Source organism: Pseudophryne corroboree, chromosome 2, assembly GCF_028390025.1.
Source record: "Pseudophryne corroboree isolate aPseCor3 chromosome 2, aPseCor3.hap2, whole genome shotgun sequence".
NCBI lineage: Eukaryota > Metazoa > Chordata > Amphibia > Anura > Myobatrachidae > Pseudophryne > Pseudophryne corroboree.
In genome coordinates, this window is record NC_086445.1 from 76,761,396 (window position 1) to 76,781,960 (window position 20,565).

Genomic DNA, 20,565 nt, shown 5'->3' on the forward strand with positions numbered 1-20,565 from the left:
ACCTGACAGTGTTATGTGAAATTGAAGGTCTTTCTGGGTGCCGGTTGTTAAAATCTGCAGCTATGACACGGAAACTTCGTTCTCCAGACATCAAAATGACCTAAATTCTCTCCTCTTTTGTCAAAGCCATCTTCTGTTACCTGCAACAAAAAAAGTATGCTATGTAAAATCTGTTTGCAGCAATAAACTTTTCAGCAAATTCTGATGTTATTTGACATGTTACATGAGCCCCATTCCATTCGAAAAAAACTGACTTAGCTTCAAGATGGCAGATTTCAAGATGGCGCCCATGTTTAGTACATACCCTATAAGATAGCCCACCTTACCCATACCTTACTGGATTATTCAGTTTTCCCATTTCCTGCACAGTTTTTGAAAAGGGTGCACTGCGACTTTTGAATCACTATATATATATATATATATATATATATATATATATATATATATGAAGAATATTCGTCACTCTATGAATCCAGCCTGTGCAACTTGCCCGGTGCCCCCCTCAGCTTGTATAGCAACATAAAACGGAGATCAGGCGGCACTCACGGACTTGACTGTGTAAAGAATGGGTATCACTCCACGCTTAAGCTTGACATTTCGGTTTTATTCAAACCTTTTTCAAAAGCAGTATGATACCCTCTAGAGAGGGATAGCAGGACATTGGGGTCGATTCAATTCTCCGACAGTTGAATAGCGCCGGGAATTAGCTCCCGTCGCTATTCAATTCAGCTCAAGTTAAGTCGGCGAATGCCCGTTCTCCCAGACTTAACAGGTTGATTTGTCAGGAGTACGGGCACTCTCCGACTTGACTCCATGCTGCGATTCTGATTCCCGAATCAGCTCACGCTGGCCTCGTGGCGGCACTTTTGTCGGATCTCCTCTCGCATCCCCCGGGGGGTGAGAGAAGAATTCACGACAATTGAGTGTCACTTGGCGCTGCATTGAATAGCACTGGGAGCTAATTCTCGGTGCTATTCAACTGTCGGTGAATTGAATCGACTCCATTGTGCATATATTCATTTTGAAGGCGGCCACCTGCAGAGTCTATGCGCAGCACTGTGTTACTATCCAACCTGATTAACTGAGGCAACAGCTTGATTGTATTAGGTAAATAATAGAGTGAATGAGACATTCCATGTCGGGTGCCTTAGTTGAAGGACGGGGACAGGGGTGACTTTTACTCTACTTGGGCTGTAGCAATGTAATATGTAGGGGGATATTTATGAAACCTTCTAAATAGTATAAAGAAGTTGGTTTCCATAACAACCAATCAAAATCTAGTTATCATTTATCTAGTACAGCCTAGAAAGCCATAGCTAAAATCTGATTGGTTGCTATGAGCAACATCTCCACTCTTTTTTTTTTTAGCAGGTTTTGGTAAATCTGCATAGTGTTGGACCTGCCTTTGTAAAAGCTTCATAGAACAGAACTTTGCTAAGAATCCTGCCAGGTAGTCCCACATTATCTATCTGGAAGCAGTTTCAGTGTCCAAACTAACGTGTCTGAGTCGCACCGCACATGATTGTGTTCCTGCAGGCTCACGGGTGCGATTTCAGATGCGCACATCCAGAAGTGTATTGAAAATGTATTGGGCGTTCCTGGGTGGTGACTCGGTGGTGATTAGGACATATATATGTAGACACACAGAGAAGGTCCATCCATCTTATGGTAGCGTCACAGGTGTGTCACTAAAGTGGTTGCTTACACCGACGCTTAATCGTTCATATTGGAGGCCATACTCAAATGTAACATCTGCTCCTAACACGGGATAGTGCACGTTTTGATGGTGTGACCATGGTGGAGAGTGGAGACTAAAGACGTACAAGCTCAATTGCAGCATCAAGAGACGCTGGAAGTGGCTGTCTTAGACTTTGCACATTCCTATGCACGGACGTGCACCAGGGAGGGGCAGAAGACCCACACACGGACGCCGCTGCCTCCCACTCAGAATCCGGCACTCTGTGTATTGTCAGTAGACTGTATCACTGGGATGTAGCCCACCTTGCCCGTCCCTCTTTCACCACCTTTCTATGATACTGTACAAAACTTGTACTACGGGAGTGGCACTGTACAGAGTATTACGCCCACACGTTACAAGCAGTTGGCCAACAGCCACACTGCAAAGGCCGCACCGACATTTGTTTTTTTATTCTGCCCACTCCGCAATCTCAACTTCTTCCCAGTGTGAACTTGTGCCCCGTCACCAGCTCCTTCCAGTTCTGCCCTTCCCTGCTTTTATATCGGGTGAAATGCATTAGCTTTCCTCTAGGTTTATTAGACATTAGATCATCCTCCTCCTTCACTTACTAATTTATATTTTACAGTCAGTGTATGAGTGTTCCGCTAAGTGAGCGATGCACTCATCACGCTGTCTGGCTCATAGTCTATGTATTATAACAGATACAGCCAGTGTGTTATTCTCAGTTTCCAGAAAATGATAAGAAATAAAAAAAAATTTGCTGGTTCCTTGGAAATCTATTTGCTCTCAGTGGCCCTGATTCAGAGATGATCTAAAAGATGCGGCCACACTGCATGCTGAAATAAATGAGCCTCGCCATCTGTATTCCGAGTTGTTCGCTTTTATGTCGCTGCGCCACCCTCCTCATCCCTCTGCTTATGAAAGTAGCTGTCATCACTATCTATATGCCTAGTGCATGAGAGCCATAGGAAATCAGACGGATACACTCAGTTCTGAATAGTCTGTAATCCTACTTACTGTACCGCCTGCGGAGCACTTAGCCTATGTGCCACTCAGTGGTGCAAGTAGAAAAAATGTCTTACGGGTACTGTGGCCAAATGCCACATGGGGCGTGGCCAATGGAAATGGGGGCGTGATACACATATGGGGGAGGGGCAGATACACGTATGACCCCAATAGTGCCAGATACACGTTGCCCCACAGTGCCAGATATACATTGCCCCACAGTGCCAGATACACATTGACTAACAGTGCCAGATACACATTGCCCCACAGTGCCAGATACAGAAATGCCCCCAGAGTGCCAGATATACATTGCCTCGCAGTGTCAAATACACGTTGCCCCACAGTGCCAGATATACATTGCCCCACAGTGCCAGATACACATTGCCCCACAGTGCCAGATACACAAATGCTCCCACTGTGTCAGATATACATTGCCCCCCGTGCCAGATACAGAAATGCCCCTACTGTGCCAGATATGCCCCCAGTGCCAGATATCCCCCAGTGCCAGGTATACATGCCCCCCCAGTGCCAGATATCCCCCAGTGCCAGGTATACATGCCCCCCTGTGCCAGATATCCCCCAGTGCCAGGTATACATGCCCCCCTGTGCCAGATATCCCCCAGTGCCAGGTATATATGCCCCCCAGTGCCAGATATCCCCCAGTGCCAGGTATATATGCCCCCCAGTGCCAGATATCCCCCAGTGCCAGATAGAAATGCCCCCCCCAGTGCCAGATATCCCCCAGTGCCAGATAGAAATGCCCCCCCAGTGCCAGATATCCCCCAGTGCCAGGTATAACATGCCCCCCCCCCCCCCTTCCCTGCTCACCGCTGCCGTCCTGTGTGAGGGAAGGAGAGCGCAGCCTGTGCCTCTCCTTCCCCTCAGTCTCCGGCGGGTGTCTCACAGTTTAATTCAGCGCCGATCCGTGAGCCAATCAGAGCTCGCACCGCGAGCTCTGATTGGCTCACGGATCGGCGCTGAATTAAACTATGACACCCGCCGGAGACTGAGGGGAAGGAGAGGCACAGGCTGCGCTCTCCTTCCCTCACATCAGCAGCGGTGCGAGGAGCGGCGGCCCGTCGGTGTGGGTACGGCGTACCCACGGCTAAATTCTTACGGGTACGCCGTACCCACCCATACCCGCCCACTTGCACCACTGGTGCCACTGCTCACTTGCTGCCCAGTTACACCCATTCATGTGGAGATGCAGCTGAGATGCTACGGCTCTGTGCCACCTGTAGAAACCACCTGTGTTTCTCGATCATCCCCAGAGTATGTCAGATATTCCTCTTATGTGCTTTTCAATGTGCCAGTAAATATATTAAAAATAAGAAGTCGCATGTACTCACATATATATTCATATATAGTTTTCAGGCGTTGATGGTCTAATCATTACGGTTATCTTAGCAGTTTCTAAACTCTGACTGCTTGGATGCCTATCAAAGGGGGACATTTACTAAGCAGTCATAAGAGCGGAGAAGTGAGCCAGCGGAGAAGTTGCCCATGGCAACCAATCAGCACTGAAGTAACATCTATAATTTGCATACTATAAAAATATACAGAGCTGTTGATTGGTGGATAGAGCAACTTCTCCACTGGCTCACTTCTCTGCTCTTATCACTGCTCAGTAAATGTCCCCCATAGACTCTTATTCTATCCATAAAAATCAAAAGAGATTATATGTAGCTCACTAAATACAATGGGTGTGTTTGCATTTTGTGAAAACTCATCAGAGGTACTGATAGCCACAGCTCAGCCATAAAGTAATCTATGGAAGTTATAAAACGCATGGGGTGGGGGGGGGGGGGGGGGGGGGGAAGAAAGAAGTAAGGTTTTTGGACCTTTAGGCAAATTCATTCTAAAATCAGAAGTAACTGACCTATATAAGTAAGGTTTCTGCATACCTCCCAACTGTCCCAATTTTCGCAGGAGAGTCCCATTTTTTGGGGCTGTCCCACTTGCGGGCCACAGTGTCCTGTGGTAAGGGTTGGAGGGGGTTGGAGGGGGAGGGGGGGGAGTTGGGAGGCTCCTGCACTCGCTGCCCTGCTTAGCAGAGCAGCGGTGAATAGACTCTGTGAGCATGCGCACACCGTCTATTCAGTGGAGACAGGAGGAGAGGGGGCATGCCAGAAGCTCACAGAGCGCTGGGCATGCCCCCTCAGTGATGAAAACGGGGGCGTGGTTCATGATCGCGAACCCTCCGCGAAGCTACGCCCCCTTTTTGGGCGGCTGCGCGCGCGTAAATGTCCCTCTTCACGGAAGCCAAAAGTCGGAAGGTATGGTTTCTGTGCAGTTGCCACCAGTGTCAGACTGGGGCATGAAGGGCCCACCAGGAGACTACAGTGTTTAGGGGTGTGACCAGCCAACACAGAGGCTATAACCATTAGAGAGTGCATGGTCTGGGGCCCTTTATAAATATATTCCATGCATGATAATGTACCAGATGAATGCTCTGTAAAAAATACACCATAGTCCTGTGCAGTATAATGTAACATATGTATAATTCAAGTGCACAGTCTGGAACCTGATCCTTAAGGGCTCCATACACTACCACGACATGTCCGTCTGACATGTCGCAGGCGATCACTCCCGGCAGCCTCCCGGGGGGCAGGATCGCCCAAGATACATCGTATGCAGTCCTTTTGCATACAATATATTTTGGGCGATCCTGGGCGATCCCAGCCATGCCTGCGGGATCGGACATGATTGAATGTGCAGCACATTCAATCTGGAGGATCCGATCCGATGCTCACTGGAACGCCTCTAAAATGCCTGATTTCATCTGATATATATCGGGCCAAATGCCCGAAATCGAATTAAATCGGGCATTATCGTCCTAGTGTATGGGGCCCTTTAGAAGAGGGGGTGAGCCCCCAGGCAGTGAGGACCACCAGGGGTTTCCCTGTACCCCTGTGGGCCAGTCCATCCCTGGTTGCCACAATACTATAATCCTGCATAAAAATAATCACATAATACTAATCTCAGAGTCATCCCTCAGTAAGATAAAGAAAAATACTTTTCTCTCTGATAGCTTCCTATCATGCACCATATGTTCTGGGAGCTTGAACCCTCCTCAGAATTGTAGGTTCCCCATTCCCCCATGCTCTGGGCTCCTACGTTCCTCCTAAGTGGAACTTGTCCTATCACATGGACCTTCTGTAGCCTTCTGACATTCCATAGGAGAAATCTATACATCATTATATGGTGTGTCGAGATGCAATGAAAGTTTTGCATACACTTAGTCGTACAGTTACTGTAAAGCAAACACGTTGCCCATCCCAGTCTTATCTACTGTAAGTGACAGGTGTAGTGTAGCTACAGAAGAACGAGGAAAGGATCTGAGGGGAGTGACCATGCTTTATGGTGAGAACAGCCTACTAGTGCTACTTTGGCAGATAAACAAACAAAGCATAGTACGGAGATAAGACAGCGAATATTGACTAATATCTATAGAATGTTCTAATATGCACCAACATGGTGTCATAATAAATACATGCATACAACCGTATCAGGTTTGGACAGTGATATACATTTTTTGTTTTTAAAGGTTGAGTCTGATCACCAGCAATCTCTGCAAGATTAAATGCCATTATTTATTAAACATTTACTTCCATAGCGCCAGCACATTCCGCTGCGCTTTACAAAGGTCACGGTTTTGGCAGGGAAATCCCACTTTTTACCATGAGAAGTCATCATATTGGGAGGAGGTAGAAATCCCCCACCAGGAGTTTTCTCTATTCCCCTTTGGGCAGGTCCAACACTGACCATTAGAGTTTAGGCTCCTGATACAGCTGGATGACCAGGATGAGTGAATATAGAAATCTGTTGTTGCAATCCTGTATCTGTCCATTTCAAAAAAATAAAAAATGATTGTATGAGTATCCCGGCTCTCACCTGCATATATTGGTAGCCCTACACATTATACTTCATCTTCGCCTACTGTCTCTTTAAATGCCAGTTTTGTTTTAAATACATTGAAACTGCATGTGTATTAGTCTGATAAATTGAATTGTAATTGGAAAAAAAATATTATTTTTCCCCATTATTTCTTGCAATGCATTGCAATATTCTGCACTGTACTAGTAACCGGGGAGTGTAAGCATCCAAAAATATACAACCTACTATTGAAACGCAGCGTCCAAAAAGCGCAATACAGTCAACCACTGAAGTTCAGATTAATATAATATACATTAAATCAACATTATTATCGCAGGCACTAAACATTACGTTAGTCATATTAATAGCATCTGCAAGCTTCCAAATATGAAAAAACTGAAACATCATTAACACATAAATATGACATTTTTGGAAAATAGATACGTATATTTGAATCAGTGACGGAAGGCAATGGAATGACTCTGCTTTCCCTATGAGCAAGTACAGGCCACCTGTGGTTTTTAGCCTTTAGGGTACCAGGGCATGCTGTGACTTGTAGTTCTACAGGCAATTTATACTCACGTTGATGAAACTGCTGAATCAGGCATAGTGTGAAAAGCAGCAACGGTCCTCTGACTTGGCTCCAGCCTTTGAGATTCTTCATGGAAGAGATGGTGACAGATCATCTCAGGTTTCCTTGTGTCTGGTGTAGCAGCAAAGCATGGTGATGACAATGGGCAGTGTTACTCCTCATTCATAGGTGACATGGGCAGAGTGAGTACCTGTGTGATCCTTCAGCCCAGCTGCTGCAACGTGCATTACCTTTACCTCCACACTGGTTGTATTTTTAGCTGAAGTGCTGCTGTCACAGAGACTCTGGTCTAACCAGTTTCATAGGCACGTCCTTTAAAAGAAACAGAAACACACACAGCGAATGCAGCAGGGCTGTTTACAGCACATGCCCAGTTATTGATTTATGTGTTTTCTGGTGCAGACAGAGGCACGTCAGTCTACAGGGAGCAGAGCAAAGGACAGCGGCATTACAAGCAATCACTAATGGGCTAAGACTGCAATGAATTGCTCCAGGAGAAGCCTGGCACTTTAATGGGTTAAATGCCCATGCACACTGAGGGCTATTCACCTACCTAGTAGCCCATAGCAACAAGTGGGCGTAGAGCTTTGATCAGTTCGGTACAAGATAAACAGAGCAAATTGCATTAAAATGTCAACAGTGATAGACTCAATTTTCAAAAATGTTGCACATGACTATACAGTATGTATAATGTATTATCAGTGAGTTACGGGAAATCTTCATACTGAATGCTATGAACCGTACTCAACAGACTGAGAGCAGTCTTGGATCTGTCATTGAAGAGCAAATCTCATTCCGGTCGCCTTGGAAATTTTTGAAAAATGTCCTTCCTGCTCTACAGATTGCACAGCTACAGTATAATTACATAGATGCAGAAAAGCAACCTCCACGTACAGATTTGTAGGTCTACATGATTTAAGGCACTCTAGTGCTGATGGGTTTTCACTTCTTTCTACGAAATTTAGGATTCTCAATCATGTCACCAATGAAGGAGTCTTCCAAGCTTTCAGGACATGGCCCACACAACTGATTTCATTGAAAAGGCGTGAAGCATACTGTAGACTTGATGTATGGCAGGCATCTAAAGATGTTAGCAGTTGATTCACTCTTACAGGCATCTGTTTATAGTTGATCCATGATATGAATAAAGTTTTCTCACTTGGAATTTAGGGCAACCTTCGTCTTTGAATTCCTGTCCACGCGTTTTATCAAACTCTAGCCTACGTTGGTCCACAACAACAGTCTAGGCACTGATTTCAACATCATCAACGAGAAGGATCTTGCTTATATATTGTCAAGAGTCTTCAGATACTTGACAGCAGTGCAGATAGGTCCAGTTTTTTCCTTTCAGGTTTACTAGTTGCATCAAACCTTTCCAACACTATCTTTCACAAAACCGTTGTGAAACCAACATTGTGTGACCTCATCTTGCTCATAATGGTAACTGCCTAAGCTGGCTCACCAACATGAATTTCTTCATCTTCAGTCTTCTCTTCCAGACAATTATACCGTAGATATTATTATAATTTCTGTGCAGAGTTATGGTAGAATTAGTAACTTCCGACCAGTGTCTTAGAAACCATTCTCCCAGTCTCATCCAATAGACAGCCACAGACCATTTCCCATCTGTCTGTAGAGGTAGCACAAAAATGATACAAGAAATATGGGTGGTCATTGACCATCAGTACTTGAAAATCATCAATGATCTATGTTTGATGTTGAATCAATTTGCCATTGATTGGGAGAACCAGATGATTTCCCACCATCGATGTTACAGAACCACCTGATGGGGGTTTTTTTCACTACAAGGTCCCTGATGCACCTGTGATGCACCTAGGCTCTGACTGGCCCACAGGCCAGTGAATAGTAAAGCAGGGATGACCATCAGTGGGCGAAACATCAATGGTTCCCTTGCAGATGGTTTTATACCGTCAAGGTTAACTACCAATGGTACCATCGATGGCCATCCCTAACAAGGACTGAAAAAAAGTGAAAAACTATGGATCCATCTAACAGCTCTGAACAGTATTGTTGTTTGTCAGATTCAATGGGAGAAGTATCAAACTTTCGGGGGAAATAAAGTGAAGAAGTTGTCCACAGCAACGGTATATCATCAATACATTTAGACTCTTTTTTTAATGCTTGTAAGCCCTCAAATTTACGAGACATGTCTGAGGTATTATCATTTGGCCATGCTCATTTTTCATGTCCAGATTTAGAAACCTATCATTGGCCCTCATTCCAAGTTGTTCGCTCGTTGCCGAGTTTCGCTATATTGGGATTAGTCGCTTACTGCGCATGCGCAAGGTTCGCAGAGCGCACGCGCTTAGATATTTTACTCAAAAGTTAGGTATTTTACTCACGGCATAACGAGGATTTTTCATCGTTCTGATGATCGTAGTGTGATTGACAGGAAGTGGGTGTTTCTGGGCGGAAACTGGTCGTTTTATGGGAGTGTGCGAAAAAACGCTGGCGTTTCTGGGAAAAACGCGGGAGTGTCTGAAGAAACGGGGGAGTGTCTGGGCGAACGCTGGGTGTGTTTGTGACGTCAAACCAGGAACGAAACTGACTGAACTGATCGCAATGGCTGAGTAAGTCTGGAGCCACTCAGAAACTGCTAAGAATTTTCTATTCGCAAATCTGCTAATCTTTCGTTCGCAATTCTGCTAAGCTAAGATACACTCCCAGAGGGCGGCGGCTTAGCGTGTGCAATGCTGCTAAAAGCAGCTAGCGAGCGAACAACTCGGAATGAGGGCCATTGTTGGCAGCTGGGCCCGCAAAAATATAATTTATTATCACCACATATAGCAACGAGAAGAGATGCTTTTTGGGAGGCAATTTTGTGAAAACACACTTACTGGGCCAACGCCTTTGATAAGAGCCTGTCTCAGTACAGTGGCAGTTATCGCTAGCCCCTTATTGCCGGGTTCTGATACTGCGGCAGAAAACAACTGTGAAAGAAGGGTCTGGAGAAGCATGTAGGCTGCCATGTAGGGAGGAGAAGATGCCTCTCCAATGACGCTCTCCCTAGAGCAGCAACCCAGCGGTTAGCTCCATCTACAGATATTTGGAACTTTATAGATCAAACCAGACCGCAGACCCCACTGAGAATTATGGGGACTGCAGTCTGCAGCATTAGTTTCCCTACCACAGGCATGTGTTTACATTTTATTCTTAGATTTCCTAAACCATGCAGAAACAGAGATTTCAGCAGGGTTCTAGGCTTCATAAAAATGCCCCTTAAGCTGGGTACACACTATGCGATCTATCATACAGTATATCGTTCCGATGCGGATCGGAATGATATATCATACACCAGAGGTTCCCAAACGCGGTCCTCAAGGCACATCAATGGTCCTGGTTTTAAATGTATCCATGCTTGGCCACAGGTGACTTAATTAGCACCTTAGTCAATTTGATTTAACCATCTGTGCTGAGCCATGAATATACCTAAATCCTGGACTGTTGGGGTGCCTTGAGAACCGCGTTTGGGCACCTCTGTCATACACATCACTTAGTGCGTAAACTTCATCCATCGTTCCCGGCCGGCGTTCATTGAATTGTCCCTTTGGATGGGCAACAGGACCAATCTACAGCCGACGTGGTGTGTATTTTACGTGCAGCGTGTAATGATACATCGCACCATCATGCATCGGCTCATTTAGTGTGCACGGCGGTGCAGCGTACTGTATAGTTACTTCACATTGCAGCATGGCTGGGTCACACCATCGTATAGCGTGTACCAAGCTTTAGGCTTTTACATTTTTCCAAAGCACCATAGCTGTCTCTTTTCCCTTATGATTAACATAAATCGAAAAAGCCATTGGAAGACTGTTCAAATTCAGTATTTTCATTAATAAGTGGCAGAATTGCAGTCAGCGTGGCCAGCACGTGACGTATGTCAACTGAATAAACTACTACAGAAAAATATTTAATCATATCAGTCACTTTGTCAGTAATTATCCGTGGAACCTTATTACTCATCAAAATGGGTGCGATACAGGATAACGGAGGTCAGGATGCCGGCGGTCACATGACCGATACCGGCATCCCGGCCTTGAGAATGCCAACGGGGGTAATTATTTTACCACTCCCCTGTTCCCTACCCTAACCCGCCTAGAGTGGCGGCTAGGGCTAAGACTTGGGGGGTGGCGGCTAGGGCTAAGAGTCGGGGGTTAGTGCCTATGGCTAACCCCCCTCTAGTGCCTAAGCCTAACTTCCCCTAAGGGCCCTAACCCCCCCCAGTGACCCCGATACTAACCTTCGGGATGCTGGTGGTCAGTGTTCTGGTGCTGGGATTCCGAGTGGTGTCAGGATTCCGGCGTCGGTCACATGACCACCAGCATCCTGACTGCCGGTATGTTAACCGCATCACATAAAAATTATTATTTTTTCAAAAAAATAAAGAGCTATAGATAGGTAGGATGGACGCCCTCGACCCTAGTTGCCCCTATGAATCTGGGCTGTAAAAGGGTCAAATACTGCAAAGATACTCAAGGGTGCCTAGAAAATTTCCATTGACATCATCATCATCATCATCATCATCATCATCATCAATATTTTCTATAGCTCTTCTTTTTCTTTTTTAACAGAGATCAGCAAAACCTGTGTCCATTGCTCTTCTGTCTCTCACACTGAGATCTAAGACATATGACTATTTTTTCAGATGTGCTAATTCAGGAATCCCAAACGACATATATCACACGGCTGTCGCTGCTTGCATAACTATGAGTATGTGCATGGGCCCAGCCACAACAGACAGTGTGGAATGTGTCTTTCCAATCTTTTGAAGAGAACACAACAGCAACAGAAAATATTTGCAGATGAAAAAGAACATATTAGCCAATCCATGGGGGAGAGTTATCAAAGCTTGAAGAAAGATGAAGTGGAGAGAGATAATAGGATTTTAATACCTACCGGTAAATCCTTTTCTCTTAGTCCGTAGAGGATGCTGGGGATGCTTCAAGAACCATGGGGTATAGACGGGATCCGCAGGAGACATGGGCACACTATAAGACTTTGAATGGGTGTGAACTGGCTCCTCCCTCTATGCCCCTCCTCCAGACTCCAGTTATAGGAACTGTGCCCAGGGAGACGGACATTTCGAGGAAAAAGATTTAATTAATAATTTAAACTAAGGTGAATTACATACCAGCTCACACCACCAACACGCCGTACAACATGGCATTCAACAACAACGCATGCAACGGCATGACTAACAGCAGTCACAGAGTTGACTGAACTCAATGCAACATGAGCGTAACAAAAAACCAAACTGCAGATACAGCCCACACTGGGACGGGCGCCCAGCATCCTCTACGGACTAAGAGAAAAGGATTTACCGGTAGGTATTAAAATCCTATTTTTTCATACGTCCTAGAGGATGCTGGGGATGCTTCAAGAACCATGGGGTTTATACCAAAGCTCTAGAACGGGCGGGATATTGCGGATAACTCTGCAGCATCGATTGACCAAACAAGAGGTCCTCACCAGCCAGGGTATCAAACTTGTAAAATTTGTGTTTGAGGTGTTTGATCCTGACCAAGTAGCAGCTCGGCAAAGCTGTAATGCCGAGACTCCTCGGGCAGCCGCCCAGGATGAGCCCACCTTTCTGGTAGAATGGCTTTAACCGATTTCGGTAACGGCAATCCTGCCGTAGAATGAGCCTGCTGAATCGTATTACAGATCCAGCGCGCAATAGTCTGATTAGAAGCAAGAGCCCCAATCTTGTTGGGAGTCCACAGGACAAACAGAGCCTCTGTTTTCCTAAGCTGCGCCGTCCTGGCGACATAGATCCTCAAAGCTCTGACCACATCGAGAGACTTTGACTCCGCCAAGGCGTCAGTAGCCACTGGCACCACAATTGGCTGGTTAACATGAAATGATGAAACCACTTTTGGCAGAAATTGTTGACGAGTTCTGAACTCCGCTCTATCAGCATGGAAAATCAAATAGGGGCTTTTGTGAGACAAAGCCGCCAACTCAGACACTCGCCTTGCAGACGCCAAGGCCAACAACATGACCACTTTCCAAGTAAGGAATTTTAACCCAACCTTGCGCAAAGGTTCAAACCAATGTGATTGCAAGAATTGCAACAACACATTAAGATCCCATGGTGCCACTGGGGGCACAAAGGGAGGTTGGATGTGCAGCACGCCTTTTACGAAGGTCTGAACTTCTGGAAGGGAGGCCAATTCTTTCTGAAAAAAAGATCGACAAGGCCGAAATCTGTACTTTAATAGAGCCTAACTTTAGGCCCGCATTCACACAAGCTTGTAGTAAACGGAGCAAACGCCCCAGGTGAAATTCTTCCGTAGGAGCCTTCTTGGATTCACACCAAGACACATATTTTCTCCAAATACGGTGGTAATGCTTTGCCGTTACTTCTTTTCTAGCCTGAAGAAGTGTGGGAATGACTTCACTGGGAATACCCTTTCGGGCTAGGATTTGGCGCTCAACCGTCACGCCGCCAAACGCAGCCGCGGAAAGTCCTGATACACGCACAGCCCCTGTTATAACAGGTCCCCCTGTAGAGGAAGAGGCCAGGGATCTTCTATGAGCAACTCCTGAAGATCTGGATACCAGGCCCTTTTTGGCCAATCCGGAACAATGAGGATCGCCTGAACCCTTGTTCTTCTTATAATTTTAATCACCTTTGGAATGAGTGGAAGTGGAGGGAACACATAGATCAACTGAAACACCCACAGTGTCACTAGGGCGTCCACCGCCATCGCTTGAGGGTCCCTTGACCTGGAACAAGATCTCTGAAGTTTCTTGTTGAGGCGGGACGCCATCATGTCTATTTGAGGAACTCCCCAACGACTTGTCACTTCTGCAAAGACCTCTTGATGACGACCCCAGTCTCCTGGATGGAGATCGTGTCTGCTGAGGAAGTCTGCTTCCCAGTCTGGAAGAGAAGCTGGCAAGGCCGATTTGAAAAATCGGTGAGAGGGCACGTCTTGAAACTCTAACTTGTACCCCTGGGTTACTATGTTTACTATCCAAGGATCCAGGTCCGAGTGCACCCAGACCTGACTGAAGAGTTGGAGACGTGCCCCCACTGGTGCGGACTCCCGCAGAGGAGCCCCAGCGTCATGCGGTGGATTTGGTAGAAGCTGGAGAGGACTTCTGCTCCTGGGAACTTGCCACAGCCTGTGACCTTTTTCCCCGTCCTCTTCCCCTCGCAGCAAGGAAGGAGGACCCACGACCTTTTTTGAATTTATTGGGCCGAAAGGACTGCATCTGATAGTGAGGTGATTTCTTCTGCTGTGCAGGAACATAAGGTAAAAATGATGACTTACCCGCGGTAGCCGTAGACACCAGGTCAGTGAGGCCGTCGCCAAACAAGACCCTACCGTTAAACAGTAGAGACTCCATCGCCTTTTTAGAGTCAGCGTCAGCATTCCATTGATGAATCCACAACTCTCTCCTTGCTGAGACTGCCATGGCATTGGCCCTTGACCCCAAAAGGCCAATATCCCTTACAGCTTCTTTTAAATATGCTGCAGCGTCCCTGATGTGACCCAGAGTCAGAAGCACACTATCCCTGTCTAGGGTATCTATCTCAGATGACAAGTTATCTGCCCACCTTTCAATAGCGCTACTCACCCATGCCGCAGCAACGGCAGGCCTGAGTAGCAACCCTGTAGTGACATAAATGGATTATAGTGTATTTTCCTGCTTACGATCCGCAGGATCCTTTAGGGCTGCCATGTCAGGGGACGGAAGCGCCACCTTTTTGGATAGACGCGATAAAGCTTTGACTACCGTGGGGATTGATTCCCACCTTTCCCTGTCCCCAGAGGGGAACGGATATGCCACTGGAATTCTTTTGGGAACATGTATCTTTTTGTCAGGATTTTCCCAAGCCTTTTCAAAAAGAGCGTTCTGTTCATGAGAGGGAGGAAACGTTAACTCAGGTTTCATTCCTTTATACATACAGACCCTAGTATCAGGGACAGCAGGGTCCTCAATGATATGTAAAACATCTTTTATCGCCACAATCATGTACTGAATACTCTTAGCCAGTTTTGGATGTAATCTGGCATCACTATAGTCGACACTGGAATCAGAGTCCGTGTCGGTATCTGTATCTGCTATCTGGGTAAATGCACGTTTCTGTGACCCCGGAGGGGTCTGGGCCTGTGACAAAGCATCTTCCATGGATTTTCTCCATGTCTGGTTCTTAGACTCAGATTTATCAAATCTCTTAGTCAACTTAGTCACATTTGCGTTTAAAACACTCAACATATTCACCCAATCATTCGTCGGCGGCGACCACTGGAGGGCGGCACCGCACAGTGAATGAGAGAACGCTTCAGCTCAGCCAAACTCCTCCTATTCAGTAAGAGACGAGGAGCAGCTTACGAGCTGGCACTGGCGCTCCCCCCGCATCTGATCACCATACCTGCTGCCTGCCCGAGTCCCCCCTCCTGCATCTTGTCACCTGCTCCAGCTCCCCCACACGGCTGTTCAGCTCCGGCTCCCGCTGCCTCCCCCCCCCCCCCCCCTACATCTCGTTACTCGGCTGCTCCCCCCCACGGCTGTACGGCTTCAGCTCCCGCTGCCTCCCCCCCCCCCTGCATCTCGTCGCTCACCCGGCTGGTTCGGCTCCCGCTGCCACCCCCCCCCTCCCTGCATCTCGTCACCTGCTCTCCCCACGTCTATTCGGCTCCGGCTCCCGCTGCCTCCCCCCCCGCCTTCATCTCGTCACCTGGCTGCTCCCCCCATGGCTATTCGGCTCCCCTCGCCCCCCTCCCTCCCCCCTGCATCTGGTTACTAGCAGTTCCTCCTAACCCCGCAATTCGTTGCCGCTCCTCCTGCATCTTATTACTATCCCCCCCCCCCCGCGCAATTCGGTTCCCACATGTTGCCTCCCCCCCTGCATCTTATTACCAGATTATCCCCCCCCCGCGCAATTCGGCTCCCGCATGTTGCCTTCCCCCCCCTGCATCTTGTTACTCCCCCCCACACACAATTCGGCTCCCACAAGGTGCCCCCCCCCCCGCTGCATCTTATTACTAGTTCGCCCCCCCTTCCCGCAATTTGGCTCCCACATGTTGCCTCCCCCCCTGCATATTGTTACTAAAGCCCCCCCACAATTTGGCTCCAACAGGTTACCCCCCCTGCATCTTGTTACTAGATCGCCCCCCCCCTTCCCGCAATTCGGCTCCCACATGTTGCCTCCCCCCCCTGCATCTTGTTACTAAAGCCCCCCCCACAATTGGGCTCCCACAGGTTACCCCCCCCCTGCATCTTGTTACTAGACTGCTCCCACCCGCAATTGGGCTCCCACATGTTGCCTTACCCCCCCCCCCCCTTTATCATGTTACCAGCTCCCCCCCTCGATCAGTCTCCCGCATGGCAGGAGCACCCGCATAATTTTTCTCTCTTCCCCCTGGTGCGTTTGGTCTCCAACATGTCACCCCATCCCCCTGCAACTGGGGGAGCGGGTAACATGCTCCCCCCTCCGTAATTGCACTCCCGCATGCCGCTTCTTGTCACACACATCCTCACCCCCGCGACTCTGCTCCCGCTGCATGTTACCCGCTCCCACTCGGCTCCTGCAACTTGGAACCCGCTCTTCTTCCCCATTCCCCCCCCCCCCAGACTCTGCTCCAGCTGCATGTTACCCGCTCTCACTCGGCTCCTGCAACTTGGAACTCGTTCTTCTTCCCCATCCCCCCCCCCCCCAGACTCTGCTCCCGCTGCCTGTTACCCGCTCCCACTCGGCTCCCTGCAACTTGTAACCCGCTCTCCACCCCCCCACCCCCCCGCGACTCTGCTTCCGCTGCCTGCTACATGCTCCCACTCGGCTCCTGCATCTTGTAACCCTGCCCCCCCCACGACTCTGCACCCGCCGCCTGTTACCCGCACGGCAGATGTATATATGTGTATATGGATGGAGACAGTATGTATGAACGGAGGCAGTGTATGGCTGTATTTATGTGTGTATGTGTGGAGGTACTGTATGGATGTATATATGTGTGTATGTATGGAGGTACTGTATGGATGTATATATGTGTGTATGTATGGAGACAGTATGTATAAACATGTATGTATGGATGTATATATGTGTGTATGTGTGGAGACAGTTTGTATATATGGATGTATGTATAGAGGCAGTGTATATGGATGTATATCTGTGTGTATGTATAGAGGGAGTATATGGATGTATATATGTGTATGTACGAAGGTAGTGTATGGATGTATATATGTGTGTGTGTATGTATGTACGGAGGTAGTATATGGATGTATATATGTGTGTATGTATGGAGGCAGTGTATGGATGTATAGATGTATATATGTATGGAAGCAGTGTATGGATGTATAGATGTATATATGTATGGAGGCAGTGTATGGATGTATAGATGTATATATGTATGGAGGCAGTGTATGGATGTATAGATGTATATATGTATGGAGGCAGTGTATAGATGTATATATGTATGGAGGCAGTGTATGGATGTATGTATGGAGGTAGTGTATGGATGAATATAGGCTTAGTGTCTGCCTGCGCTACTTGTAGGAAAATAGAGGAGGGCCCCAGGGAGAGAAGCGCGGCCGGTGTCTGCCTCAGTCCACCCACCACGCTGAACAAGGGCCAGGCCACCAAATTGCCATCTGCAGCCACTTTCAAAAGGAATCGGCCACCATGGAGGAACCAACCCCAGCATCGCCATTCAACTAAAGGTAAATACACAGCTCCTCACTCAGATCCACACACACAGCCCTACCCTCCTCACACAAAGGGGGACGCTGCCTGCCGTAATGTGTAAAAAGGGGGACGCTGCCTGCCGTAATGTGTAAAAACGGGACTCTGGCTGCCGTAATGTGTAAAAAGGGGGACGCTGTCTGCCATAATGTGTAAAAAGGGGACTCTGTCTGCCATAATGTGTAAAAAGGGGGACACTGGGGTATATTTACTAAGGTCCCGATTTTGACCGAGATGCTGTTTTTTCATCAAAGTGTCATCTCGGTAATTTACTAAGCAAAAATCACGGCAGTGATGAGGGCATTCGTAATATTTTGGAAGTCCTAGGAAAAAATCACGAATCAATACACCATCGGTCAAATACGCCTGCAATTTGCTAGAAATCGGGAATTTACTAAAAAGTGCAAAACACAAACACTGCCGACAATAGCCAAGCACTGCCGTGATAAAATACAAATCGTGAAAAAGTGCTAAAAAAAAACAGACCTGCTTTTTTATCCCGTGTTTGTATAGGCATGCACGGATCCATGAGATCCGTGCATGTTTTTCAGTGGGAACGGGGGGGAAATGTTATAAATTTTCAGAAAAAAAATTGCGTGGGGTCCCCCCTCCTAAGGCAAACCAGCCTCGGGCTCTTTGAGCCGATCCTGGTTGCAGAAATATGGGGAAAAAATGGACAGGGGTTCCCCCATATTTAAGCAACCAGCATCGGGCTCTGCGCCTGGTCCTGGTTCCAAAAATACGGGGGACAAAAAGAGTAGGGGTCCCCCGTATTTTTGAAACCAGCACTAGCTGGACAGATAATGCCACAGCCGGGGGTCACTTTTATACAGTGCCTTGTGGCCGTGGCATCAAATATCCAACTAGTCACCCCTGGCTGGGGTACCCTGGGGGAGTGGGGACCCCTTCAATCAAGGGGTCCCCCCCCAGCCACCCAAGGGCCAGGGGTGAAGCCCGAGGCTGTCCCCCCCATCCAATAGGCTGCGGATGGGGGGCTGATAGCCTTTGTGAAAAGTGATTGATATTGTTTTTAGTAGCAGTACTACAAGGCCCAGCAAGCCTCCCCCGCAAGCTGGTACTTGGAGAACCACAAGTACCAGCATGCGGCGGAAAAACGGGCCCGCTGGTACCTGTAGTACTACTACTAAAAAAAATACCCCAAAAAAGACAACACACACACACCTTGAAAGTATAACTTTAATACATCCATCCACACCTCCATATACACATACTTACCTTATGTTCCCACGCAGGTCGGTCCTCTTCTCCAGTAGAATCCATTGTGTACCTGTAGAAAAAATTATACTCACATAATCCAGTGTTTTCGGCTCCTCGGTAAATCCTTTTGTAATCCACGTACTTGAAAAAATAAAAAAACGGATACCCGACCACGAACTGAAAGGGGACCCATGTTTTCACATGGGCCCCCTTTCCCCGAATGCCAGAAACCCACTCTGACTGATGTCTAAGTGGGTTTCTTCAGCCAATCAGGGAGCGCTACGTTGTGGCACCCTCCTGATCGGCTGTGTGCTCCTGTACTGTCTGACAGCCAGCACACGGCAGTGTTACAATGTAGCGCCTATGCGCTCCATTGTAACCAATGGTGGGAACTTTCAGGTCAGCGGTTGACCGAAAGTGACCTCACCGCTGACCTGAAAGTTCCCACCATTGGTTACAATGGAGCGCATAGGCGCTACATTGTAACACTGCCGTGTGCCGCCTGTCATACAGTACAGGAGCACACAGCCGATCAGGAGGGTGCCACAACGTAGCGCTCCCTGATTGGCTGAAGAAACCCACTTAGACATCAGTCAGAGTGGGTTTCTGGCATTCGGGGAAAGGGGGCCCATGTGAAAACATGGGTCCCCTTTCAGTTCGTGGTCGGGTGTCCGTTTTTTTATTTTTTCAAGTACGTGGATTACAAAAGGATTTACCGAGGAGCCGAAAACACTGGATTATGTGAGTATAATTTTTTCTACAGGTACACAATGGATTCTACTGGAGAAGAGGACCGACCCTCGTGTGAACATAAGGTAAGTATGTGTATATGGAGGTGTGGATGGATGTATTAAAGTTATACTTTCAAGGTGTGTGTGTGTTGTCTTTATTGGGGTATTTTTTTAGTAGTAGTACTACAGGTACCAGCGGGCCCGTTTTTCCGCCGCATGCTGGTACTTGTGGTTCTCCAAGTACCAGCTTGCGGGGGAGGCTTGCTGGGCCTTGTAGTACTGCTACTAAAAACAATATCAATCACTTTTCACAAAGGCTATCAGCCCCCCATTCGCAGCCTATTGGATGGGGGCGACAGCCTCGGGCTTCACCCCTGGCCCTTGGGTGGCTGGGGGGGGGGACCCCTTGATTGAAGGGGTCCCCACTCCCCCAGGGTACCCCGGCCAGGGGTGACTAGTTGGATATTTGATGCCACGGCCGCAAGGCACTGTATAAAAGTGACCCCCGGCTGTGGCATTATCTGTCCAGCTAGTGGAGCCCGGTGCTGGTTTCAAAAATACGGGGGACCCCTACTCTTTTTGTTCCCCGTATTTTTGGAACCAGGACCAGGCGCAGAGCCCGATGCTGGTTGCTTAAATATGGGGGAACCCCTGTCCATTTTTTTCCCATATTTCTGCAACCAGGATCGGCTCAAAGAGCCCGAGGCTGGTTTGCCTTAGGAGGGGGGAC

At 47.7% G+C, this 20,565-nt stretch overlaps 1 protein-coding gene across 4 annotated transcripts in view; it reads right to left on the reverse strand.

The window, feature by feature from the left end:
• VSTM5 (V-set and transmembrane domain containing 5) overlaps positions 1 to 20,565 on the reverse strand; it is a 93,565-nt gene that overhangs the window by 62,031 nt on the left and 10,969 nt on the right. Inside the window, exon 1 of one of the 4 annotated variants that reach the window (XM_063956990.1) lies at positions 7,163 to 7,659. The exons of the other annotated variants lie outside the window; for them this stretch is intronic. Within the exon in view, the coding sequence (XP_063813060.1) occupies positions 7,163 to 7,244 (82 nt within the window). The 5' untranslated portion in view covers positions 7,245 to 7,659. Of the gene's footprint in view, positions 1 to 7,162; positions 7,660 to 20,565 lie in introns of those variants that run through there. 4 annotated transcript variants of the gene reach the window in all.